Source organism: Callithrix jacchus, chromosome 5 (assembly GCF_049354715.1).
Source record: "Callithrix jacchus isolate 240 chromosome 5, calJac240_pri, whole genome shotgun sequence".
Taxonomy (NCBI): Eukaryota; Metazoa; Chordata; class Mammalia; order Primates; family Cebidae; genus Callithrix; species Callithrix jacchus.
The window spans coordinates 76,350,831-76,377,774 of NC_133506.1; the positions used below are offsets into that span (position 1 = coordinate 76,350,831).

Genomic DNA, 26,944 nt, shown 5'->3' on the forward strand with positions numbered 1-26,944 from the left:
TCAGCCCAGTTTTCAATTGGATTGTTTAGTTTTTGTTGTTGAGTTGTAGGAATTCCTTTTTTTTTTTTTTTTGAGATGGAGTTTCACTCTTTTCCTCAGGCTGGAGTGTGGTGTCACGATCTTGGCTCACCACAATCTCTGCCTCCTGGGTTCAAGTGATTCTCCTGTCTCAGCCTCCCAAGTAGCTGGGATTACAGTCATGTGCCACCAAGCCCAGCTTATTTTGTATTTTTAGTAGAGATGGGGTTTCTCCATGTTGGTCAGGCTGGTCTTGAACTTGCGACCTCAGGCGATCTGCCCACCTCAGCCTCCCAAAGTGCTGGGATCACAGGCATGAGCCACCACACCTGACCCAGTTGTAGGAATTCTTTTTGCATTCTGGATATTGATAGCTTATCAGATATATTATTTGCAAATATTTTCTCTCGTTCTGTAGATTGTCTTTCACTCTCTTGATAGATCCCTTTTATGTACAAAAGTTTTAAATTTTGATGAAGTTTAATTTTTTTCTTTTTTTAAATACTTTGATGAAGTATCTATTTTTTTTTTTCTCTGCCCATGCTTTGGTGTCAACACCACCTGCGTGACTTTAATATGGGACCGAAGTTGACAACATTGGCTGAGGCAGAGGGGAAGGAGGTGAACCCTTGTCTGGAAACTGACAATACCTTGCTGAAGTCCAAATAAACTGAGCCTTCCTCCCATGTAGCATTTAGAGCTCAGAAATTCTTCCACAAGTGCAGACTCAACTGATTCTCACACTCTTAAGTGAGAGACAATGTAGGTATGGTTGGCTCAGTTTTATGGTTTTATAAGGGGTGGTCATCCCAGCTGGAGCCTAAAAGCCTGAGACACAGACATATCTGGGCTTGTCTGATGAGTTTATATAACCATTAAAGGACAGAAATGGGGGTGGGTGGACAGCAGTATGGTGGCTGACCCCACCTGGCTCCATGGTCAGAATCTGAATCTGATGAGTGAAGAGAAGTTCTAGACAAAAGCTAGAAGAGCTGTTTCCAGGAGGCAATGACAAAAGCTGTTTCCATGACACATGCTACTTCCCATGGAGCTGTTCTGACGAACCATAACCTAGAAGACCCCCCAGCAGATCAGCACACAGCTTGGGCACATTAGGAGCACTGTGGCCTTGCCTGTGGTTAGGAATGTGGAATTTGGCGGCAGCAGTGGCACCTGGCACTAAGGGACCTATTGGTGAATCTGTGTCCCTCCCAGGAGATGCTAAAAATGTCCAAGAGGTACTGCACAAGGGACTGGGATCTTATGTGGGCAGGTGACAATGGAAGCTGGGGCAGTTTGGATTATTGTTCTTAATGAGACCCATTTCTGCCCTTGTATCTACATGTACTTGAGGAGTCAGGGATTCAGAGATGTGAAATGACTTCCCCAAGGTCTCTATAGTAGACATCTATTTTTAGAATCCACCCTTCTTACAGTACCCCAATTTTCCTCTTGGAAAAACCTCCCACCTCCTACTCTCAGTCCATGGAACTTGAGTGGTCCTGACTCTATCCTCAGTTCAAGGATGAGCATAAAAATCTGCTGGCCAAGCAGAGCTATATATCCTCCTGGCAGCAGTGAGCCAGGCATGGGCATATAACTAACCAGAGGCAGTGAGGAGCAATCCTGACTCTTTGGCTGGGACTCTTGATAGAAAGCATTTTTAATTTTTTTTTTCTGCTGAAATTGGAACCACAAAGAAAGCAGCCTGGATTTGCTGGTGACCATCTTGCCAGCATGGGAAGAACCTGTCTGAGAATGGTGGTGACAGCAGAAAGCAGAACCAGGAGAGGGAGAAGTGAACCCTGAGACATTGTTCAAGTGCCTGGATTAAGCCATACTTGAAATTAGCCCTACTCCTGGAATTTTAGCTCTAAGAGTCAATCAATTTCTATCTGTGCCACAACAATTTGTGCCAGGTCATCTACCTTTTGCATCTGGAAGAGTCTTGATGACTTATCTCATCACTAGCTCTACCTCCTCGTCCCTTTGGCCAAGTTGAACCTCATGCTTTATTTCCCACAGAGTGTCATAGAGCTGTACAGAATACCAGCCAAAGTGGTGCTTCTACGCTAAGCTGAAAAAAGAGGTGCTAATTAGGTTATCACTCGTTGGTTCTCCACTGGTCACTGAGAGCTCCAGTGGCCACTTTATGTTTCTCATTGAACCACAAACCAGCAAGGTACCTGATTATGCAGTGTCTGTCTTTTTAGACTTAAGTGACAATGATAACCAGACCTCAAAGAGAAGTGAAAAGCCCTCAGCCTCATTCTCCAAGCAACCAGATTCATTCATGGAGTGTGGTGGAAAGAGCACTGGAGTAAGGCCTTGAGCCCTTTGGTTACATTCTTAGAACACTCTGGACTAGACCCTCAGGGTCCTTTATCTCCCACTGAACTGGCTCCTGCGTAGCCCACTATGTCTATATGGGAGAAGTGTCTTGAGCAGATGATTCTATTAATAATTCTCCTCCCAGAACCTCTGGACTCATGCCTTATTGCCTCCCTCCCCTTTCCAGCTCTGATGGTGTGCAATCCTAGAGTTCTCTATCCTGCTGTGCCCAGGTCAAAACTATTGGAGAAGCCAGTGTAATCAAAGGAACTCCAGTTTAAGTACCAAATTCTACTCATACTTCCTGGTCTCAGTACCCTCGTCTGTGCTATGGAGATAACAACATCTCCATCAATGAAATAACGCTGGCAGAGAGTCTAGCATGATGCATGGCTCATAAGTGTTTATTCTCATGTTTGCTCTCCACACAGAGGAGTGCTCTCTGCCAGTGGTGACTGTGTCATCTCTGTGGCTAAAGTGGGGTCTGGAGGCATCATCACAACACCAGCCACTGGAGACTCCCCAGCCTCAAGAGGTGGTATACAGGTCAGTCAAGAATCCATGCATTTTTCTGACCTTATCTTGGAACTTGAGGCTGGAGAATAAATGGGCCTCCAAAGCAACAAATCCAGGGATCTTGAAGAACACACTGATGGAGTTCCTGGGTATCCCAGGCCCTGGAGCTTGAAGGAGGCAGTAGGGGGGCCGGTGGGTAGCCCTGGCCTGACCTCTTCTCATCAGCTGGCCACCGCTGGGCAAGACTGCTTCCTGTCATTGGGCCTCCTTTTCCTTGTCTCTAAAACAAGGGGCTTTAGGGACATCTATGGCTTTGCCTTCACCACTTACTGTATTGAAGCTGAACTCATCATTGTCCCCTGAAACCCCAAATGCTCCCTGTATTTCTCATCTCCATAGTTGACATTGTTATTCAACCACTGCCCAAGATACAGACCTGGATGCCACTCCTGCCCTTCCTCCTCCTGCCCCCTCAGCCAGCCAGGTAGACTGTGCCTCCTGAATGTGTCCTCACTGGGTCTGGTCCTCTCCATCCCTCTGCCTCTCCCCTGGTCCAGACCACCTGGGTGGCTGCAAAGGCTTATTCATCAGGCTTGAATAAGCCCCCAGTCACTATTTATTTTAGCCTGCTGGGGGCTTCTCTTACAGACATAAATCCCTCCTACTTCCAACTACACGGTGGCACCACTACACCCATGGTGAAACTCCAAGTGCTTACCATGGGCTGCAGGGAAGGCCTTGGGCGGTCCAGTTCCCACCCACCTTTTAGGTTCAGCTCACACTTTGCTCTCTCTCCTCTTTCTACCCTCCAGACACCATGACCTTCTCCTGGAACTTGAGATAGTTGTTTGTGCCTCATCGGCTCTGTGTTGGCCGCCTTCTGTTTGAAACTTCCCCATCCCAACCCTGTCCCCTACCTCATGGGCAGTGGATCTGAATCAAAATGTCCCTTCATCAGGGATGTGGTCCCTGGCCCCCACTGACAAGTCAGCCCCTTCCACTGTGTCCTCCCCTGGTGCTCTACACATCTCCTTGGTAACCTGGGCCATTGGTCATGGCTCCTTCCAAGTCCATTGTCTGTGCCCTCTGGACCATGAGTTCAATGACAGCAGGACCGAGTCAGGTTCATTCGGCACCAGAGCAGCCCAGCCTAGCTGCCACTGCCACTCAGCCTTGTCTTTGGGGTGTGGCTGACAGAAATCACTTCCTTTTCCAGTTGAAGGATGACCAGCAGCTGCGTGCCCAGCTCCACTTGTGTTTATTGGAAACTGCTTACCCAGCACTCCACAAAGGAGCTTAGAGCAGGGTGACACTTAGGACTCCTATGGCCTAATCCTGGGATTAGCACAGGGCCATGGCCTGGTGGGCAGAGGGAGGGGTGGGGTGGGGGATGATAGGAGGGATGCTGAAGACCCAGGAAGAAGGAACCAGTGGGCCACTACAGATGCTTCATTTTGGCAGGGAGCTGTGCTGTGGGCTTGTGTGCAGGCCTCCCTCTTGGCCCTGGGGTGGATGTGTGCATGTGTGGGTATGTGCGCATGCATGTGCATGTGTGTGTGCGTGTGTGCATGTATGTGTGCATGCGTGCACGTGCGTGTGTGCATGTGTGTGTCCTTGCGTGCATGTGCGTGTGTGCATGTGTGTCCTTGCGTGTGTGTGTGCTTGCGTGTGTGCGTGTGTGCATGTGTGCATGCACGTGCTTATGGGTGTCATGTGAGTGGTGAGTGGAGGGAGGATAGCTGAACAGTTGGCATCAGGGGTTCTTTTTCTTTTCCTTCACTTTTTGAGGCTCAAACTGGATCAGTCGCAGAATTTCATTATTGGCCAGGGTTCCGTCAATGAATTCTTTCTCTGTAAGTTTATCTGTGCATTGGGGAAAAATAAATGCATATATAAAACAGTCAGGACTGATAGCCAAGCAAGCTGTGATGAGGCTGACATCCAGCCAGTATGCCCAGTGTGCATGTATCTATTATGAAAATACTCAGTGGCCCTGTGTATTCCATATTCCCCCACCCCAGTTTGGATACTCACCTCCTTTCCCAAGACCCTTGGAGCTCCCTGGGAACCAGCAAAGAGAGGTGAATGACTGGCACTGGAGGGGCCCCCGGGATGCCCATCTTGTGCTATATGCCTCTGCCAACTGGCCAGTGCCCCTGCCTTACTGGTTATTAAGTACTTCAATAATTAGTCATAACTATCAATTGTTATTCTATTTTCAATATTAGCTCAAGTTTCAAGGATCAAGTTCGGGGGGAGCTTCTGGGGGTTGGAGCAAAGCAAAACAATCTGGATGTCAGACCCAGAATCTCAGCTGAGAAGCAGGGAACAATGTCCCCCCAGAATACGAGTGAGAAGTGAGGGGTCCAATGAAATCATGCGAGGGGGAGCATGGCTTGCAGAGAGGTCTCTTTGGCACCTGCAGCACACAGGCACCCCATGATTCCTGGCTGCCAGTTCCACCAAGATCCCTTCCTATGCATCCATCCCCGTGTCCCTCAATCTCATCTGACTCCTTATTTGGTATCAGGACTGAGAGACAGCCTTGTTCCAGCCACAGCCTGTTTCCTGGTGTTTTTCCAGGTGGCTTACTGTATTCAGATTAGTCCAGTGCAATGCATGGTCCTGAGCCCAGATGCCACAGTGCTTGGAGCCAAGGCCACCACAGGGAGCAGAGGTGGGTGTACAATAGAAGAGAATGAGAAGTCTCTCCCTGGGAAACTCTTGATATGGCAGGGAAGGCAGTCACACACAGAAATACCTCTAGCATGAAACAGATGCTCCTTTCTGTTGCACGCTGACAAAGCCTAGCACAGAGTTGGTGTCAACGAGCTTTGATGAACTGAATGTGATTTTTGACTTATCCTCTGGGCCTTTTGGATGCCCTTAATCCCTTCTGGGTTAGGATCTCTGCATAAATCTGGGTGGTAAATTTTGGGTTTTAACATCCCCAAATGAGCCACCCCATGGAGAACTCACAGAGAGCTTGAAACTCCCACCGTCAAAGCCTGAATCTGCCGTGAGGCATTGTCTCCAGACGGGCCACGTGGAAACACATATAACACATCACCCACAGGAGCGATCCGTCGGCCCTCTGACATCATTCCCTCCTGGGACATCCGCGGGGGCAACTTTCAGATGAGCAAATAGCAGAACACAGGGAGGGAAGGTCACGAAGGCAGTTAAGGAGCCAGTGGGGTGAAGTGCCAAAAGAAGGCATCTTGGCAGCCAGGGTCTGTGCAAGGAGGAGGAAGTGCTCAAAGGAGAGGTGCCAATCAGGGCCAATGAGCTAAAGGTGGGTAAAGTACCAAGGTGGGAATTTAAGGAGGCACTCACTTTCAGGTCCTGTGAGTGCACTGTTGACCCCTGAGAATAAGCACCTTCTTAAATTCTGTGTCTTATGTCCCTCCTACCTCAATGACCTTCATGCTTCTCTGATTCCATCATTTGTGGGCAGATTAGGAGGAGCAAGGTCATTTCTCTCTGCTCTTATGTAGCATCCTGCTCAGATTTTTTTTTCTTGAACCTGACTGACTCTAGAGTTCACCAAAGGGGTTAATACAGGATCCTTGGATGTGTTTGGGCCATGCTGTGTTTTATCAATTGAGACACACTGGATTTAAAAAATCTCCATGGCTGGCTTCTCTTAAAAAACAAAAAATCAGATGATGTCTCAACCATGATAGGTTCCATATTCTTAGGCGGAATATGGTGAAAGCCATCAGACCAGAGGTGGACCCTCTGCTGTTTGCCAATTGCCACTGCTTGTAGGTTACTATCCACATCACTCATTTCCATCATTCCCACCCCTCCAGCCATATGCATTTGCAACTCCAGCCTAACACCAGTTCCTCCACCACATCCTTCCTGTGCTGGCTGTGAGCATCATAGATGCCCAGCCTCAGCAGCTGAGGGTTGGAACCCATCACTGCCCTCAATGTAGGACCCTGCTTCCTGAGGGCTGCTTCCAGTCACTGACTGACAGGGCAGGGGCACCAAGACTGACAGGGGCAATGAGGACACCCCATCGACTCTGTCAACACTTTCCCAGAATGCACCGAGGTCTCAGGCACTTCTTACCTAACCTTTCTTTCCCTCTCTCCCTGCCGGGAATCAGATCTGCATGGCCCTTGGATGGTTTTCCCAGCCTCCTCTAGATCCCTCCCTGTTTTCCTTCATCAGCCTTCCCCACGTAAATCTCTTGCAATCTCATTTAAATCTAATCCTGTCTTGGTGGTGTTTCTCACAGGACCCAAACTAACTTTCCAAAGTAAAACCACATAGATTTAGGTCCCACTCACTTGAAACTTGACATTAATTCAAAGCTAGGGTGAGTTGAAGTTTGCTCTTGTTCCAATGGTACAGAAAACATTTTTGGCTCCTGCTCACCCTTAAGGCCATTCCCCCATTTAACCCTTCAGACAGTTCTGAAAATGTACAATTGAATGAGTGTCCCCCGTCCTGTCTGGGCACTGTGACTCAGAAGAATAAAGCTTGTGGGGTTTCCAGGAAACAGCCCATGGTTGAAAAATCAAAGGCAATGAAGGAAAAGGAACTCACCATCATCATTCTTTCCGAAGTACTTCCAGATCTTCTCAGCTCGTTTTTCTGGTGTGTTTTCATCATCTGGAAGGAGCTTCACATCCTCAGGAGAGATCATTTTGAAAATAGCCTGTACCAAACCGAAATAAAGAACTTGTTAGGCAGGACTCCAAGGGGCTGGCAACCCTGGAAAATCCACATCTTACACCATACACAAAAATCTACTCAAAATGGATAAAGGACTTAAACATAAGACCTCAGACCGTCAAACTGCTAGAGGAAAACACAGGAGAAAAGCTTCTTGACACCAGTCTTGATGGTGATTTTTGGATATGACACCAAAAGTGCAGATAACATAAACTAAAAGGAACAAACGAGATGACATCAGACTAAAGAGCTTCTCCACGTGACAGGAAACAATGAATAAAATCAAAAGGCAACTTATGGAATGGGAGAAAACATTTGCAAACCATGTATCTTATATTGGGTTAATATAAAAAATATGTAAGGGGCCAGGTGGCGTGGCTGATGCCTGTAATCCCAGCACTTTGGAAGGACGAGGCAGGTCGATCACGTGAGGCCAGAAATTTGAGACCAGTCTAGGCAACAAAGTGAGATTCCAACTTTACAAAAGAAAATTAATTGGCAGAGGCGGTGGGACCTGTCTGCAGTCCCAGCTACAAGGGAAGTTGAGGATCGCTTGAGCCCAGGAGGTCTAGGCTGCAGTGATCCATTTTTGCACCTCTGCACTTCAGCCTAGGTGACAGAGCAAGACCCCATCTCTCTCTATCTATATATCTATATATATATAGATATACACACACACACACACACACACACACACACACACACACACACGGAACTCCTACAACTCAATAGCAAAAGAACCAATAACATAATTGAAAAATGGGCAAAGGATGCCAGGTGTGGTGGCTCACATCCGTATCCCAGCACTTTGGAAGGCCAAGACGGTGGATCACCTGAGGTCAGGAGTTCAAGACCAGCCTGGCCAACATGGTGAAACCCCATCTCCACTAAAGATACAAATTTATCCAGGTATGATGGTGTGTGCCTGTAGTCCCAGCTACTCAGGAGGCTGAGGCAGGAGAATCACTTGAACCCGGGAGGCGAAGGTTGCAATGAGCCAAGATCACACCATTGCACCAGCCTGGGTGACAAGAGTAAAACTCTGTCTGGAAAAAAAAAAAAAAGAAAATGGGCAAAGGACCCAAATAGACATTTCTCTTAAGAAGATGTGCAAGTGGCCAGCAGGTATCTAAAAACATCACTGATCAACAGGGAAATATAAATCCATACTACAATGAGATATCACCTCACACCTGTTAGAACGGCTGTGATAAAAAAAAAGGCAAGAAATTACAGGTGTTGGCAAGAATGTGGTGACAAGGGAACCCTGGTCCACTGTTGCTGGGAATGTAAAATAGTACAACCATTATGAAAGACACATCAGGGACTGTGGGTCACCTCCATCACGCTGTCCCTCTCTCAGTGCCCCACCAGCCAGCCTGCAGGAGCAGACAGCAGTTATAATACAGATATAATACAGTTATAATCCAGGCCCCCACATGATTTACTAAATCAAAATTCCTGGGGGCGGGACCTGGGCATCTGTATTTTTGAGGTTCTCATAAGGGGCAGGGAATTTGGGGAAAAGGAAAAGAAGCCGTTCACTTCTTATTTTGTACCTTTCTGTATTGTTTGATTTTCTGGCCATGTAGACATATTAATTTCACTTGTTTTTAAAAATGAAAATAAGAAAGAAAAAGCTTCCCGATGAAAATGTTATAGCAGCCTCTTAAGAAGACGTGCAAGTGGTCAGCAGGTATCTAAAAACATTACTGATGTTTTAGAGGTTGGAGTTTGGGAATCACTACCTCAGACCCTACTACCCAGAGGTTTTAGAATAGTAAACCTCTTCTTCTGGGTTCATAAGTCAGTAGGACTGGCTTATGGCAATAACGGCTAACATTTGTTGAGTGCTTAATAGGTGTTACTCTCTTTTATTTTCTTGTTTCTTTTCTTCTTCATTTTCTTTTTTCTTTCTTTTTTGTTTTGTTTTGTTTGTTGGTTTTTTTTTTTTTTTTTTTGAGACAGGGAGGGTTTTTTTTGTTGCCTAGGCTGGAGTGCAGTGGTGCAATCATGGCTCACTGCAGCCTTGATGTGCTGGGCTCAAGCAATCCTCCCACCTCAGTGTTCTGAGTATCTGGGACTACGGGTGCACACCACCATGCTCAGCAAATTTTTTGAATTTTTTTGTAGAGATGGGGTCTCACTGTGTTGCCCAGGCTGGTCTCAAACTCCTGAGCACAAGAGATCCTTTCACCTTGGCCTCCCAAAGTGCTTGGATTATAGGCATGGGCCACTATGCCTGGCCTAGTTATCACTTTTCTAAAGATTTTTACACCTCATCTTCACAATAACCTTATGAAGAAGGCTTTATCGGTCCCATTTTATGGAAGAAGAAATTGAGACAACTAACTTGCTGGAAGTCACCCAGCTAGAAGTAGAAGGGCAGAGATTTGAACCCAGGCATTTTAGTTCTAGAACTGGTACACCCTGGGTTATGCCATAGCCCACTCACCTCCTTATTACTGGAAGGGCCTGGAGGGCATTGGGCAAGCCTGGGGGAGGGAGAGGAAGGCATCAACAAGAACGTTTCAAAGGTCTTCCTATGGCACGGGAAGCCCCTCATTTAACCTTCTGCTCAAGGAGGGATTCAGAGAAAGGCTTAGCTTTGGGATCAAGGATCCCATCCTTCTCACCTCCCTCCCCCCTAATAAAGCAGCTGGGTATGCAGTATAGGGGAAGCATGAAGTGCCCCAGACCTGTGAGATGCAGGGACAAAGGAGCACCCTTCCAGCTCCAAGTTTCTAGGATTCCACTGGCCCAGGAACACCAGTGCCAGCCAGGTCCAGAAGGGACACCCAAGGCAGTAGGTCCTTGGATGCTGAGGACAGGCAGGTATGTTGGGTGGGAGTTGGGAGGTTACTGGCTCTGGCCAGAGCCTTTTGTCTCCCTGGAGACACCTGTGAGCAGGTCAGGCAGGGGCAATAATGGCTATGAAATTATTCTTGAGGGAAGGCTTTGAGAAGTTCTCCTTCAGCCCCCTGGTGCTGGAAAAAGGAGCAGGGAGACCAAAGGCAGCAGCCCAAGGCAGCAGCCTTGCTGGCAGCACCCAGAGCCCTGAGGTGGACACAAGTAGGTGCCTCCCACACTCATCTTGGTCTGTGCAGGGCCTGGGGTACCATGTGCAGGTGTGCCAGCTGAAGCTGGGAGTGACTGCCTGCCCACCCCACTTCCAACATGGAGGGACAGACCTTCAGGGTCTTAGAAAAGGCTTCAAAAATAATCAAATCCTCACCCTGGGTCCAGGAAGGTTATATGGTTTTCCCACAGCAACACAGCTAGTTGGAATCAGAGCAGGGGCTAGAATCCTTCACTTGTGACTCCCCCACGGAGTGCTCTGCCCATGAACTTGTAATCTGGTGAATAGCAGAGCCTTCTGTCACCTTGCACAGCCTCAGCCACTGATGGCTTCTCCCTCCCTCCCTTTCTTCTTTCTTCTTTTCTCTCCTCCTTTCCTTCTCCTCCCTCCCTTCTTTCCTCCCCCTTGCTTCCCTCTCTTTCCTTCCTGACTCCTATCCCGCCTCTTTCCCTCCATCCGCCTTTTCTTCAAGGAGTATCCATTTGTAGGCTTCTGCTAGGCCCCGCATTTTTTATGCATCTCTGAAGACTTAGTCCCTGTCCCAGGCCACCCAGAGACCCCACAACCAATCCTGGGGAGCTCCTCTGCAGGCTGTGCTGAGATAGCAATGAGGGTGACACATACCTGCCGGAACAGGAGACCCGAGCCGAGCACTGAGCATAAACCCATGGACCACAAGCCGTATGCTTTGCTGTTTTATTTATGGTTTCTCCTAATAAAAGTGGAAGATTTTCGTGCATTTGCAGTCATGCAAATGAAAGCATGATTAAAAATGCACAAAACAGTCTGTCTACTAACAGAAATGGAATTAGAACAATAAACCAATGGCAGGGGCAGCAGGACTGAAAAAGAACAAGTAAAAAATATCAAATGAAGGAAATGAGAACTGGTAAAATAGGAAAGAAATGGAAACACCCTAATGTCCAAAAACATAGGAATGTTAAATAATTTCCACATTTCCGTAAGCTAGAACTCCAAACAGCTATTAAAAGTGTTTTGGAAGAGGTTGGGTGCGGAGGCTTATGCCTATAATCACAGCACTTTGGGAGACCGAGGTGGGTGTATTATATGAGGTCAGGCATTCAACACCAGCCTGGCCAACATGGCAAAAACCCATCTCTACTGAAAATACAGAAATTAGCTGGGTGTAGTGCCAGGTGCCAGTAATCGCAGCTGCTTGGGAGGCTGAGGCAGGACAGGAGAATTGCTTGAACCTGTGAGGCAGAGGCTGCAGTGAGCTGAGATCATGCCACTGCACTCCAGCCTGGGCGACAAGAGCAAAACTCTGTCTGAAGAAAAAAGAAGTGTTTTGGAAGAATATGTAATGATATGGAAAGCACTCATGATAAAAGAAAATGTATGATAAAAATCATATGTGAATATGTCATAGCTTTAACATTGTTTAAAATTATATAGATAAAAGACTGAAAAGGTTCCTATTGATACAGCAAGAAAAGTTTTCCCTGGATGTTGGAATTAGAGGCAGTTTTTAGTCTCTTTTGCCTATGCTTTTAAATTTCATCAGTTACTTCTAACAGATAAACCATTTTCAAGACACCTATTAGGTTGGTGCAAAGTAATTGTGGTTTTTGCCATTGCTTTCACAACAAAGGATCTCACATGAGGACACTATGGATGGAGAAGGTGTGCTGGGAACCATGTGGAAGCATGTGTGCCTCACAGGGAACCTGCCAGGAGCCAAGGAACCTGCCAAGGAGCCGCCGCATGTGGGAAGCGGGGGCTCATGCGTGGTGCGGGTGGTGCGGGTGGTGCGGTGACCCACCTGGCGCTGGGGAGAACCTTAAGACTAGAACTCAGAGTTTACTCAACTTTGACCTTTTTCGACTTTATATTTGAAGCATATTGTGTGTTTAGAATTAATCATTGATTCAACTTGAATGTGTACTGCTGAAAATTTTAAAGGACTTTTTTGTTTGTTTCTTTGTTTGAGATGGAGTTTTGTTCTTGTTGCCCAGGCTGGAGTGCAATGGCGCAATCTCAGCTCACCACAACCTCCACCTCTTGGGTTCAAGCGATTCTCCTGCCTCAGCCTCCCGAGTAGCTGAGATTACAGGCATGCACCACCACATACGGCTAATCTTGTATTTTTAGTAGAGATGGGGTCTTTCCATGTTGGTCAGGCTGGTCTCAAACTCCTGACCTTAGGTGATCTGCCCACCTTGGCCTCCCAAAGTGCTGGGATTACAGGCGTGAGCCACCTTGCCTGGCCTAAAGGACATTTTAATAAAGGAAGGACGAAACGAAGGATGGAGAGAGAGAAAAAAAATGTAAATATAGTCACGTGTCACTCAAAGACAGGAATACATTCTGAGAAACACATCATTAGGCAGTTTCCAGGTGGGGACATCATACAGCGTCCTCACACAAACCCAGAGAGTGGAGCCTACAACACCCCCTGACTCGGTGGTCCAGCCTTTTGCTCCTAGGCTACAAACCCATGCAGCATGTGGCTGTCCTGAATGCTGCAGGCAGTTATCACATGATGGTTAGTATTTGTGGATCTAAATGTATTTAAATATAGAAATCATACAGTAAAAATACAGTATAAAGACCTGTCTAGGGCACTTACCTTGAGGGGAGCTTGCAGGATTGGGAGTCGCTCTGGGTGAGTCAGTGAGTGAGTGGGGAGTGCATGTGAACACCCAGGACATTACTGTACTCTACTGCAGACTTTCTAGATGCTCTACACTTAGGCTACACTAAATGCATTTGAAAAATCAAGTAACTTTGCTATGACATCACTAGACAATAGGAATTTTTCAGCTCCATTACGATTTCATGGGACCACAATGATATATATGGTCTATTGTTGACCTGAACATGGCTAAGCCACGCGTCACAGGACTGTATTAGAAAACACTCAGATTCTTCTTCAGGAAGAAAATGAAGCTGTGGGCAAGTGCCCACCCCTCTTACCAATATCAGCATCTTGGAGCACCACTCTCTCAGAGCCAGTGTGGCCTGAATCCCCCCTCCACCCACAGCTCTACTCCCACTGCAGCAGCCGCAGCAGGGGACTCCCCAGCCCTGAGTGACCCCAGCACCACCCAGCCAGAAGGGGAGAGGGACACTGACTAGGACGATCTCCAGCACTTCATTCTTGCTGATGGTCCCATTGCCATCCACGTCATAGAGGGAGAAGGCCCACTCCAGCTTCTGGTTGGTCTTGCCCGCGGTGGTCATATGCAGGGCGATGATGTACTCCTTGAAGTCCAGGGTGCCGTCGAGGTTGGAATCGAAGCTGCGGAACACATGCTGGGCGTAGGCCTTGGGGTCAGCATCGGGGAAGAACTTGGAGTAGATGTTCTGGAACTGCTGCTGGGTGATGCGGCCGCTGGGGCAGTCTCTCAGGAAGGACTGGTACCAGGTGGACAGCTCCTCCTCTGAGAACTTGGTGTTCAGCTGCAGCTCCTCCAGGATCTCCTTGGACAGGGCCCCACTTTTGCTGTTCCCCATGGGTAAGGAAGAGTGGGCAGCAGCTGGGGAGTCGCTGGGTGGGTGGGACGTGTGTGGTGCCCTGGCTGCAGGCTGGGGCTCAGGGCTGCTGTGAGCTGAAGACGGAGATGCTGGTGGCTTAGGAGGATTTGAGACCAGTTCTTCCCAATCCTTGAAGGGAGGAGGGGCCCAGGAGCTTTGTGGAGGTGGTGGTGGTGGGGAGGGCGGTGGGGGGATGCTCCCAGAACGCTATTGAGATTAAAGCAAAGAGCCCAGGGCAGGCAGGCAATTCATCTTGGCCTCCTGGAAGGATACCAGAACAAAACAGGAGGTTGGAACCTTCAGAGCTCTTGTACCACTAGAGCTCTAAGGCAACCATGTTCCCTGTTTCTCTTCCTTACTAACTCTGAGTGTCTCAGGGAGGGCTGGCATCTCCCACTGAGCCCTAGAATTCAGTTGTTAGGAGCACAGGCTCTGGAGCCAACATTGGTTCAAATCCCAGCTTGGCTACTTAACTAGCTATGTGACCTCAGGCATGTTTCTTAACCTCTTTCCACCTGGGACAATCTTCTAATCCTTCACTGCAGTCACGTTTCTGCTTAAATGTCACCTTCCTGGCTAGGCCTATGTATACTGACCCTCTATCTATAACAGCACACCATCATTGGCATGCCCCATGTCCCCTCACCAGAATGAAAGCTCCTGAAAGACGGGATTTTGTCTGTGTTGTTCCCAGATGCATTTCCATGGCCAGAACAGTGCCTGACAAGCTTGGGCCCCCAGTAAGTCTTTCTTGAATAAATGGGCATCATAGCGTCTACCTCACCATCATGGTGGGGCTGAAGTGAGTCAATACGTGCGACACGCTTAGAATAGAACCTGGCACACAGCTAATGCTAAACACTTACTCGTTTTCTTGCTGTTCATCGGTCACAGAGAGTGAAGGTAAACTCCCTGTCGGCGGGTGGCCAGCAGGTGGGAGGGACAGCAGGGAGCAGCCAGGCCTGTGTCGCCTTGAGAAGGGGCTGCCAGCAAATGTGGTCCCATGGGATCGTGATTTTTTTTTTTTTAAATGATTTAAGAGAAATAAAAAAATCAGAGTTTTAGATGCAGTTTGCACACTTTTCAGCTTTGGCAATTGATTGGAAATTTTCAAAAACACGGTGTGGGCTAAACACAATCTATCTGTGGCTCCATGCCCGTCTGCAGCGGAGCACAGCGCTGGGAGTGAGCAGGCAGGAAAATGTGTTTGCTGAGTGAATGGGTAAATCCCTGAGTGGCCAAGAGAGGGAGGTGTGTGAGGGCAGGCTTCGCATCCCAGGGGAGTACCGACTGAGCAGTGAGGATGCTGCACACCTGGATTCTTATCACCCAGAGGGAAGGGAGTGTGGGCGTGCACTTTGCTTAGCAGAGAGCAATGCTTCACAGGGGGTGAGGGAATGGGGGCGGTCAGGACACACTCAGAACCCCAGCCTTGCCACTGTGGATGGAGAGTTGTCACTTTTTGCCCTGGGGTGAGAATCATGAAGAATAAACCCTTCAGTCTTCAGGCAGGTAAAGTGTATTTTTTTTAGATCGAGTCTACCTCCATTGTTTAGGCTGGAGTGCAGTGGTACAATCTTGGTTCACTGCAACCTCTGCCTCCTGGATTCAAACAATTCTCCTGTATCAGCCCCCAGAGAAGCTGGGACTACAGATGTCTGCCACCATGCTCAGCTGAGTTTTTTCTTTTTCTTTCTTTTTTTCTTTTAGTAGAGTCGGGGTTTCACCATATTGGTCAGGCTGGTCTCGAACTCCTGACATCAGATGATCCACCTGCCTCGAATCTCAAGGTGTAATGTGTGGGTTTTAGCCTACTTCCTAACAGGCTAGTGGCAGCAGAAGGTAGGTCCTTGCTGCTGGGAGAAGGCCACCTGCCAGGCCCACCTGATGTCGCTCAGGAAGGAATGAGAGATTCAGGCACTGAGGGACTGACTCATCCCTCCCAGCCACCCTGCTCACTGCAATTTCAGAAGTTTCTCAAGAAACCTGAATGTTGGTGTGTGTGTGTGTGTGTGTGTGTGTGTACTTTCTAATGTTTCCCATCACTTTGTGAGAAAATATAATTTCTTAACAGGACTCCTTTCTCTCCTAGGCTTTCACCATCCTGCAGTGTGCATTTATTCTCAAGAGCAGTTAGAAATAGGACGGTCACCAATCTCAAAAACAAATGAACCAAGCGAGCCCAAGCCACACTTTGGAATCGCATTCACTTCCAGAGCTTCCTTGCCGCCCTGAGGCAGCTCTGGGGATGTAGGGAGTGTGAGGCCAGAGGCCTCGGCCCTTTGCTCTGAGCTGCAAGTGGGAGGCCAAGGGAAGCGCTTCCTGGATCACACTCCTGTCGGCATCAAGCCTGCAGATGGCCAGGCCAGTGTGATGGGTGAGACGTGGATGCTCCTAAAGGCATGTCGCCAGTCCGGAGTCACATGTTGCTAAATGGGGATGCCAGGAGGAAGGAAAGCCCAGGCCTGACAACTGTCTGGCTAGATTGTTGTCTGAGAAACAGGACAGGCAAAATCAAATGGCACACACAGCCTGCGGCCCTCAGTTTGAGACCCGGAACAAACTGACAGATCCCAGTTCCTTTTAGGTTGCCAGCTCACCTTTTAGGGTAAGGCGTGAAACTGCACGCTTCCTGGTGACACTGGCCATTTCTTGTTTGACTTTACATCAGAAGCTGTAGGCACATGAATGAGTAGGGGAGTGGATGGGTCCCAGACGTTCCCTGACTCTTCATTTTCACATTGCGTGATAAAGACTGCAGGAGTCTAGGCCTGCACTGTCCAACACTATTGAGGCTTCCTTTGTCTACACCACAGGAGGCCTGAGCCTGGAGGACAAGGAGGTGAGGAGCTGGGGTTGCCACGGCAATGAAAGAGGTCCCGGGTGAGGCAGAAGGCAGCCAGGGGCTGCGTCTTTGCTGTTCTCTCCGGCCAGCCGGGCACAGGAGGAAGGAGCTGGACCCAGGTTGGCAGCAGCCTGGTACAGTCCACATTCCCCAGGTTGCTGTGCCCAGAAGGGGCCCCAGGAGACCGCAGGCAGCTGTGTTGATGCTGAGAGTGAGGGGTCATGACCTAGAGGTTTGTTTGAAAACCTGCATAAACATCTTCTATCAGAGGGAAAGCTTATGCTCCTTAGCCAAACAAGTTGTTGGAGATGATGTATTGTGAGTGGATTTGTTAAGTCTGAGCTGAGGCCATAAACTCTCCCAAATCCCAAAGACTGCTCTTGAGAAGGCTTCCTCTCCAGGCAGATGATTCCAGTTCACGTCCTCACTTTGCCTAGACTGAAAGATGCTTCCCAGAAGCTGGCCCTGTCCCCTCAAGCAGGAGCTTCATCTTGGCCATTAGCTGGGACCCAGCCACCACCCCTTCCCCATTGCTCAACCTTGCCGGGTATGAGCTGAGGGCCAAGGCGACCCTCCTGCCCTCTGGCCTGGTGCCAGCACCTACAGGGAAGTCTGCATTGAGAGGGAAAAGGGGGTATGGAAAAGGTGGTAGGGGAGAAAGAGAATGGGGAAAGACCCTCCTCCCTCAGCTGTCCCCATTGCAGAAAACGATAATCCGTCTTCTTGATGACTTGGATGGAGGCCCTTGGTGTCATCCATAGTGTTCCTCTTTTGGTCACAACCCACTCCAGTCTCTCAAGAAATCATCTTGACTCTACCTTCAAGGTGCATCCAGAACCGGACTGTTCTTCCCGCCTCCCTTGCACCGGCCTCCTCTGCCTCCTAACAGTTCCTCCTGCTTCTGTTCTTGTCCTCTCACAGCCCCGCAATGAGCCCCATAGCCATGAAATCAGGTCACGCAAGATGGCTGCCCACTTCCCCCAGTCAAAGTCAAAAGCCTGCAACAGGCAGCACTGGCCCTCATCCCACCGTTTCTCACAGGTGCCAAGGAGGGATGAAACGGGGCAGGTGCTCTTTGTCTCTCTGCTAAGTCATCAGAGGTAAAATCACCACCAATCCTGAGAGCCTGGGAGGAATGCTGAGACGGGTTGTATGAAGAAGGTGGCAGCCCTCCAGGAAAGAGGGTTGCCCAGTGTCCTCATCTGCTGTACCCTCCTCATTCTCTCCACTCCAGCCAGGCTGGGCAGGCCACAGACATGTAGGCATCTCCCCTCTGCTTGGGATATTTCTCTTGTGACTTTCCAGGGTCCCTCCCAGGTCTTTTTGTCTCTGATCAAATGCCACCTTCTCAAGGGTATCTCCTCTGCTTGGAACATTTGTTTTCAGTAACCTTCCAGGTTCCCTCCCGGGTCTCCTTGTCCTTGATCAAATGCCACCGTCTCAATGATGCCACTCCAATGACCCTATTGAATATCTCAATGTACTCACCCTCACTCTGCAGGTTTTCTTTTCCACGACACTTAACACCGTCCACACCCATACCACAGAACGTAGTTCCTGAGTCTACTGTTTTTGTCTGCTAGAATGTAAGCTCCCTGAGAGCAGGACTCTGTTTCTCCCACTGATGTGTTCCTAGGACCTAAAGCAGTGTCCGGCATACACTGGATGTTCAGTAATTATTGAACGAATAAATGAACAGATGGGGCCGGATGCCGTGGCTCACACCTGTAATCCCAACACTTTGGCAGGCAGAGGAGGATGGATCACCTGAGGTCAGGAGTTCGAGACCAGCCTGGCCAACATGGTGAAATCCTGTCTTTACTAAAAATATACAAATTAGCTGGGCAATGTGGTGCATGCCTGTAATCTCAGCTACTCAGGAGGCTGAGGCAAAAGAATCGCTTGAACTCAGGAGGCAGAGGTTGCAGTGAGACGAGATGGTGCCACTGCACTCCAGCCTGAGCGACAGAGACTCTGTCTCAAAAAAAAAAAAATCTATCTATCTATCTATCTATCTATCTATCTATCTATCTATCTATCTATCTAAATGAACGGATGGCGGGGATGAGAAAAGAAACAACCAGTAGCCCCAGAGACGGGAGGGAGGCAGAGGGCTGGAACCCAGAGAGACAGGAAGTCCCCAGGGGGAGGGGACTGAGGCCAGGAGCAGAGCATCCATCTGGGTGCCAGTGTCCAGGTGCCCTTTGTCTCTCACTAAGTCATCAGAGGTGAAATCACCACCAATCTCGAGAGCCTGGGAGGAGTGCTGAGACAGGTCACATGGAGAATGTGGCAACCCTCGAGGAAGGAGGGTCACCCGGGGGAACCCAGTGCCTCTGGACAGTTTATTTTATATGGGATGAATCTAAGCATCTCAAGTATACACACAGAGCCGAAGAAAAAAATGACATGGGATTTAACTTCCTGAAAACTCTTTATAATAATGCAGGACAATTATATATAGCAAACGCCTTCGAAATTTAAACTCTTTAAACATTTAATTCTTCAGCATTAATACACACAAATGCGATAATGGGGCGGGGCAGGGGAGGGTAGGCTACAGCCTCCATGGGGATCAGGGTTTCAACAGTGTTACTTATAAATTATATTACATCAATTTTATTTACTGATCTAGGCAGCCAGAGGGTGGTAGGATATACAATGTGGAGGGAAGACATTCATACCAGGGTGAGGTGTGCTGGCGGGAGACGCGGCTCTTTAACATGAAAAATGTATAAAGTATTTAGCAAAAGTTACAGAAAACAGATCAAACAAGCAAGTTTATTTTGTTAGAAAATTCCACTCTCATAGGGTTTGCCAATGTGCTTGTGTCTGTGAAGGGGATGCCTCCAGTCATCTCCTTCCTAAGGGAAGGGAAGGGATGCTAAGTTGGGACCCCTGTCACCAAGGATGGCTGACATCCCTTTGAATGTCTGTCCCTAGGTCCATACGGCTGCCTGGAATCCACGACTCCCGAGAGCCCATCTGCTGCAGGTGATGCTGGAAGGGTAGTGTCCCCACTTGACAGATGAGTGCACAGAGGTCCCAACAGGGGATGTGATTTAACTTCAGGTTATGAGACAAAGGAGGCAGCAGAGCAGGGTCCTTGCTCTTCCCCTGCACAGCAGGCTTTCCCTGTAGGTCTCTGAGTCACCCCACCCTAAGAGAGCACCCACGTGCCCTGACCTCTTTACATTCCACTGCAATCCCACCAGAGGTTTCCCTCAAACCCCAAGAAACAGTCCTGAACACCACACGCAATCTCCAAAGGGCATCGCCCTAACCCCAGCCCACCCCCAGACACCTCCCAACAGAGCCTCCTGACAGCCATACCCCAGCATTTAGAAAGTTGGGAGAAGCAGATTGATTTTTGCTTTCTGTCTGATTCTCACTCTAACCTGCTGAAACAATAAAAAATAAGAGAGATGGGATTTAACTTCCTGAAAACTTTTTATAGGAATTGGTTCTTCACCTCCAGGAAAGCCTCAACAGAAATACTCCTGAGGGGTAGACAAGAATCCTCCCTGGCAAAATTCAACCCAGCAGAGTCCCAGCAGCATCCTTGGCTCCCTTCCTTGAGGCCCTGGTAGCTTAGGCTTCTCAGCCCCAATCTTCACCTGGCCTGGATCCAGAAATGTCTCTGGTTTGCATAGAGAGGTACCCAGCTGGCCTTGGGGCACACCTTTCACTGAGCAGGGGGCATGAACAAGAGACAGCTTAGAGGAGTGTTTACCTCGGGGGCCCCATTCAGCCTGGCCTGGCCTTAGCTGGGTGTGGTCCTGTCCCTGTCACCATGAACCACCACCCAGTGGAGTGCAGGCACAGGCCAGGCTGTGTGACCACCAGCTGAGAAATGCTCCAGCTGCGACAAGGACTCTATCTTCATGCCTGTCCTGCCTTCTGGGGAGCAGACTTCAGAATGTACCATCCAAGACCGGTGAATGAGACCCAAACGGTCATTACTTGTACTTTCTTTGGGGGTCCTAGGAGAAACTACCTCATTCTTAACAGCTCATAAAACTCTTAATTTTAGCTCCATTTGAGTCTAAATGGAAAAGTGCCAAGACATCTCTCGCTCTCTCACCAGGACTTGAGGCAATTCTATGCATGACTGTGCAGATGAGAGCTAGACACAGCATGAACACATACAGGCACAGGGCACATCATTGGAAATGAAAAGGGGAGGAGGTGCATGCAGTCGCCTGAGACACTCATCTAGAACACACACCCTCAGCTTGCAGAGGAAGCAACAGCTCTAGGAAAGCGTCGTGATGAGCCCTAGGGCCAGCCCCAGCCTTCTCGTCCATGCTGCTTCTGTTCATCTTTCAAAGCCTACAACGCTCAATACATGCCAAGGACCATGTGACACTGAAGCGTGGGTCCCAGAAGGGAGTGGATCTACTGGCCGAGATGCTAACTCCAGGTTGTAGCAGACGTGAGCAGCAACTGAGGGCCCATCCATCCCTTCCCCTCCCATCCCTGGCTGCTTTCTGCTCTATCAAAAACCCACCATGAGCCAAAAAGGCAGCGTGAGCCCTAAGAACAGTTTGTGGGCACAGCTGGCATGCAGAGGAGGAGCCTGGGGGAGCCGAAGGAAGCAGCGAGCTGGAAGTGGTCGTGCAAACAAGTTGAAGACCCTGGGCCAGGAACTTCCAGGGCAAACGGCTCAGTGTAAAGCTAAAGCAGCAGAGTAGTGCACTCATGCAATGAAACACTTCCCGGCAACGAGAAGGAACAAACTGCACACACACAGCATGAGAGACTCAAAAGCGAAGCTGAGGGAAAGATGGTGGACTCAAAAGGCTACATCGGTGTGACTCCACCTATATGACATTCTAGAAGAGGCAAAATTATAGGATCAGATCACCCAACAGGGTTGCCAGGGAAAGTGGGTAGGAAGAGGGAATTTTTTGGAGTGATAAAAACAGGTTGCTGTTGGTGGTCACAAGACACGAAATTTGTCAAAATTCACAGAACTGTCTATTTCCAAAGGGTGGATCGTACTGGATGTCAATCATACCTCAATAAACCTGGGAAAAGATGATGGCGATGGGCCTCATAGAGGTGGGAAGGATTATGGGGATGAGATGATGTCCGGGCGATGCGGGCGGGCAGCTGATCTGCACCCCACACAATGAGCGTGTCTGTAGCTGTCTGTTTAAATGCTCCTTGCCAAGACTGCCTGGAGCTGGAAGTAAAAATCACCTAAACAAGCCAAGGGCTCTGATGTCCTTTTAATTTTACGGCTTGTATTTCCAAAAGGGACTTTGGCTCAGCCCAGATTTTTATGCATCCATCCACTAATCTAGTAATTGCTGGGTTTTCACAAAGGGTAGAGAAACAAACTTCTGGTGGGTGAATTCGTCGGTACACTTTCGGTGTGCCTGGCTGATTACCAACCCTGACCAACTGTCCCACTGCAGAAATTCTCCTTGGCCAACAGGGTGCTGAGTGGAGGTAGATAGGAGGCCCAGGGTGGTCCCAGTTACAGAACCTCAGGGCCGCCATCCCCGTCGCTCAAGTGGCCTATGCATTGCTACTGATGGAAAGCACTAGAAAGAAGAGAGGGTAACAAGTGGCCCTTCCTGGAGATTGTCATGGCAACCAACTCACTTTGAATACAATTGGCATCAGGATTTTTTCTTCCTCTTCATTTTAAATCAGGCTTTCACAAACACATCTTGTGCACCAGTCTCCTGGGTGGAGGCAGGTAGAGGGGGTGACTTGTTCTCAGAAATGAAATATGGATGTTCTTAAGAACAGCCCAGACCTGCCTACTTTGAATAAACCCCGCTAAGTCCTCACCTAAGCACCAAGACATAAACAAAACCACCACTACTACCCAGACAGCGTGCCTGCCCCTCCAACGTGCAGTCTCTTTATCTTCTCAGTTGCATCCTTCTCTTGACTCCAACCAGTAAGGGGCCCCTGTTCATAGGGGTAGGGGGCCTGGACTGTCGACTCCAGCCCTGCTCTCAATTCACTGGCCATTTCACAGCCTCACTGGCTATCCCTGGGCTTCCCTTGCCCATTTGTAAAGAGTTATTCACAGCAAACAAAGACATTTCTGAAATTCAAGCTGGATATGAGCTGTGAGGGTCTGGGGACCAGGTGATTAAGATCTTGTTTCTGTCTACCTTTCATCCAACAGGTAACTGTCTCACAGCCGTAGTTTATATCATAATAAAGAATCCCAGAGGGTTAAGTGTGGGGAGGGTACAGTGTTCTTATTACGTCACATGGAGAACAGAGGAGAGGGGAAAAGCGCCCCTCTTCATGCAACTACAGCATCACTTCTCAGCATGCCTGGCTTGTCTTGAGCATTCGCTGAATAAATGAATGGATATTAATCAGCACAACAGACTTACCTCTGAAAACCTAAATTCTGCAGAGTACCTGTATGTGAATGCCAAGGCTGCTGACCTGTAAGGACCCTGAAAACGAGAGATCATGGGCTTCCCTGATGACAGGGCCATATGGTGTCCTCAGATTAGAACTTAGCACAATGGCTTTAACTTGCTTGATGAATGAACAACAGAGGGAAGGAAGGAAGGAAGTACGCAAAGGGGTTAAAGAGAAGATGAGGGGATGACGGGGAAAGAGTGACCTCCAAAAATGGACTGGCCCAAACTGGGCCAACTTGAGCTACCCTGGAAGACACGAGAGAGCTCACTCCACCCCAGGGAGGAACCGAGGACTCTGGAATCCTCAGATGGAAATGGAAAAGTCAATGAGCCATATCGTACTCAAAATATCTGTGTTAATAGCAAGGCTATTGGTTTTGAATGTTGGAAATCATCCACAAAGTAGTTTACTAAGCCACAAAGCAATTACCACTAGCACCCATTTTTCATAAAGAAACCAAGAAATAATATTCTAAAATTGGTACCTGGTGTCATGACCCAACCCCAGATCTGGACAGAGTGGTTCCCCATGCCATGGTCAGGTCCTACCAAGCGGTCTTCATGTTGGTGAAGGCCTTTGAGTTGGACTTTTTGGTTGCAGCATTTCAAGAACAAGAGAAAAATGACAACGTTTGGTTTACTTTAGTATATTGGGCATTTTTCTAATGTGAACTACAAGAAAGCAATTCTCATTCGATGATAGAGGGTCCAAAAGATTCGAGATTAATAAGTCATCAGTTTCCAGCACGTGAGTCTGAAAGACCAGTATTGTGCTTGTTGAATTCTGCCCTCATTGCAGATGTGCAGGTCAAACCCAAAGTGGTCAATGGGAAAGATGAAAAAAGATGGATTTCCAGGGAGTGGGTTTCCGACTAGAATCCAGCCCTCACTCGCGCTTCTCCCGGCCTCTCGGGCTGACTCTCTAGACTGATGTGGTAGAGAATGTGTTTGCTGTGGCAGAGAATGGGAGACATATAATGAGCTGGGCCCAACGGCAGCACTGAAAGCTTCCTAAGTCACACTTGGACCAGACTCTTCCAGGTAATGGAAGATGGAGAGAGGGAAAGGAGGGTTTGGTGCAGGGCTCTGGAATGTGCAGAAGGAGCTAGAAGCCAAGGAGGCAGGACACTGCCTGGAAGGTGGCAACCTTGTGTGGCCATAGGAGCATCTGCGATGCCTTTCCAGTGCCCACCAGTGAGAGAAAACCATACAAGGGACAGCAGTCTCAGCCCTGCCACGCACAAGAAGACACAGCCATCTGGGGGATGGCAGAGACGTGCCTGACCCATCTCCCATGTAGGACTGACCCAGCCCCATTACAAGCCTGTGGTGGGCAGCCTGGGAGGGTGGGGGCCACGGCAGCCCAAAGGTGCAGAGGGCACCATGGTGGACAGGTCCCAGCCTGCTGGCCTCTGAGACGAGCTGGTTCATGTCTATCCCTGAAGCCTTTGGACGAGCTGGATGAGGTCTTAATAACTGAGAACTTTGGAAAACTTCCTCTAATGAGACTGGGAAGGGGTGACAGGGTGGGAGCAGGGGCTTCCCCAAGGAAGCAGCTGAGGGAAGGGTGGACTGGCATTTCCAGAGAAGACTTTACAGATGGCGCCTGATCTCATAGGAGACATGATTCAGCGCTCGATTTGGGGCTAATTTGCCGAATGAGGTAGTTCCATCCTGACCTCTCCAGGCAGGGTGGGTCTGGGAAGACAGGAGCCGAGCCTTCCTCCTAAAGCCCCTGATGATGAATGGTGGCTGAGAAAGCCAGATGTGGGCTCCCAGAATGCAATGGGAAAAAAAAATAAAGGAGGAGGGCTGCAAAGGATTCTGGGTGCGGCTGGGAGCTGAATGGCACCTGCTATCCACGATTCTGATCCTGACACCTGGCTTAGAGACAGAGACGTCCCTCCCCTGATTCTCCAAAACCGTGGAGACAAGGGCGCCAGCTGAAGGAAGAGCCTTGGGGCTTCCAGGGCACAAGCATTTGGCGGTGACCCCTACAAAGCTCAGCAGGGACCACAAAGTTCCAGCCTGTTTGTTTCAGAGCGGCAAGCACAGCACAGGAGTCGGGGCCTTCAGCCTCAGAGACAAGGGCAGGGCTGTGGGTCTGTCTTCTGGGCCTGGGAATATGGGAGAGCCCCCAGCTGGGCCATCCGAGTCACCCATCTGTAATCACCAGCTCTCCCCCCTCTCCTCAGTGGCCCAGGAGAGAGGGAGGGGGGTATCCACTCAGCACAGGCCCCATGGTGGGAGCCCAGCCCCTCTCCCCAGCAGGCCCCCCAAAAGCTGCACAGGCCCGTCTAGATCTCCATGTCCACAGGGCGGATGTTGCCCGTCTTGTGCTCTCTGACCCAGAGCTCCCTGTCTTTGGCCGGGTCCACTTTTCGAAGCAGCTGATCCACGGGCTCGACTGTCTGCAAGAGACAGAGAAGACGTGACATTGTGAGAGATGGCGGCCAAGCTGGGGAGGTCTCCTCGAAGACATGCCGTCCTCGCCTTTGTGTCTCTCAGAGCAGCCTCTCTAGAGGGCTCTGGGTCCCAGGGGAAGCCCATCTGAGGGACAAACATGCAGAGGCTGTGAACGGGGAGCCCAGAACACATTCTGACCCTGCTTCTCACACTGCCAGACCCCAGGCCTGGAGGAGAGGCCACAAGGGCCTTAAAGGCTCAAGGTCTGCGACCCCTTTCTCCATTTCACCCCACATTTACCACCAGAGAACAGGGCAAAGACAACTCTGGCTTTAGGTATTCTGAAGATTTCTGGAAGTTGTTTTTATTTTGTAAGAAATTTAATAATGTCTTCGGCTACTGGTATTATCACGAGCTTCTTTCTTCTCAGGTCAACAGCTCACATGTATCCACTTCACATACCAGGGGCAGATTCACACAGATGTCCAGGACAATCCGGACAGGCCCAGCCCAAGAGGCCACCCCTAGGCCAGAGCACCTGCCCACTGCCCACCTTTAGGACAGATTCCTTGCAGCGGCCACTTCACCTGCCACAGCCTAGCGCCGGGCAGCTTTCTGCAGGCCCTATGCCGCTGGGAGCCCCGCAGGGCTGGAAACTCACGCTTTGGTTGAACATGTCTGTCTCGTGCCGCAGCTGTGTGTACTGGCACAGATGCTGCCGGATCATCTCCACCCTCTCCACCTCCAGCCGCTCTAGCTCCTGCCGAGAAAGCAAAGGCCACAGAGCTCTGAGCACGTCCCCTCTACTTTGGGGTCTTCCCACCAAGACCACACTGGCTGTGGACATCCTGCCCCATCTGGGTCTCTGGGGTCTGAAGAAGAGCGTGCCCCGTGTCCAGGGTGAAGGTGAAGATGATGACAGCACAGCTGCTGTTTTACGTCCCAAAAGCCTGCTCCACCAGGCACAGTGCTGAGGGCTTTATGTGTATTCCTTAATTGTCCTCATTACCGTTTTAAGAGAGAATTTCTGTCATTATCTCCATTCTCCAAGCAAGGGAGCTAACACCCAGAGAGACAACACCACAGCTCGCTCAAAGTGGCACAGAATTATGGGAGGGACAGGACTTAAACCAGGGTCCGCCGGGCTGTTACTCATGA

At 49.3% G+C, this 26,944-nt stretch overlaps 2 protein-coding genes across 6 annotated transcripts in view; both read right to left on the reverse strand.

The window, feature by feature from the left end:
• Nucleotides 1–4,100: 4,100 nt before the first annotated feature.
• Nucleotides 4,101–14,202, reverse strand: RCVRN (recoverin). The gene is made up of 3 exons (XM_002747921.6): nucleotides 13,730–14,202; nucleotides 7,426–7,537; nucleotides 4,101–4,728 (listed from the first exon to the last, which is right to left on the reverse strand). Exons 1-3 carry the CDS (start codon nucleotides 14,108–14,110, stop codon nucleotides 4,619–4,621), a joined length of 603 nt encoding a protein of 200 aa, XP_002747967.1. The 5' UTR covers nucleotides 14,111–14,202; the 3' UTR covers nucleotides 4,101–4,618.
• Nucleotides 14,203–19,391: 5,189 nt separating this feature from the next.
• Nucleotides 19,392–26,944, reverse strand: part of GAS7 (growth arrest specific 7) — a 283,345-nt gene continuing 275,792 nt past the window's right edge. For all 5 annotated transcript variants that reach the window (XM_002747912.6, XM_035300035.3, XM_008996523.5 and 2 more), the window contains 2 exons: nucleotides 26,448–26,546; nucleotides 19,392–25,791 (listed from right to left, as the gene is read on the reverse strand). In XM_002747912.6, coding sequence (XP_002747958.3) covers nucleotides 25,678–25,791; nucleotides 26,448–26,546 — 213 coding nt within the window. In that variant the 3' untranslated portion in view covers nucleotides 19,392–25,677. The remainder of the gene's footprint in view (nucleotides 25,792–26,447; nucleotides 26,547–26,944) is intronic.

Bases quoted from the DNA above. Each gene is read 5' to 3' on its own strand.
- RCVRN (XM_002747921.6), bottom strand. From the start codon at position 14,110: ATGGGGAACAGCAAAAGTGGGGCCCTGTCCAAGGAGATCCTGGAGGAG. The intron at 7,538-13,729 runs GTCAGTGTCCCT...GGTTTGGTACAG, and splicing joins AAGTGCTGGAGATCGTCCTA to GCTATTTTCAAAATGATCTC. The intron at 4,729-7,425 runs GTGAGTTCCTTT...CCCAATGCACAG, and splicing joins CTTCGGAAAGAATGATGATG to ATAAACTTACAGAGAAAGAA.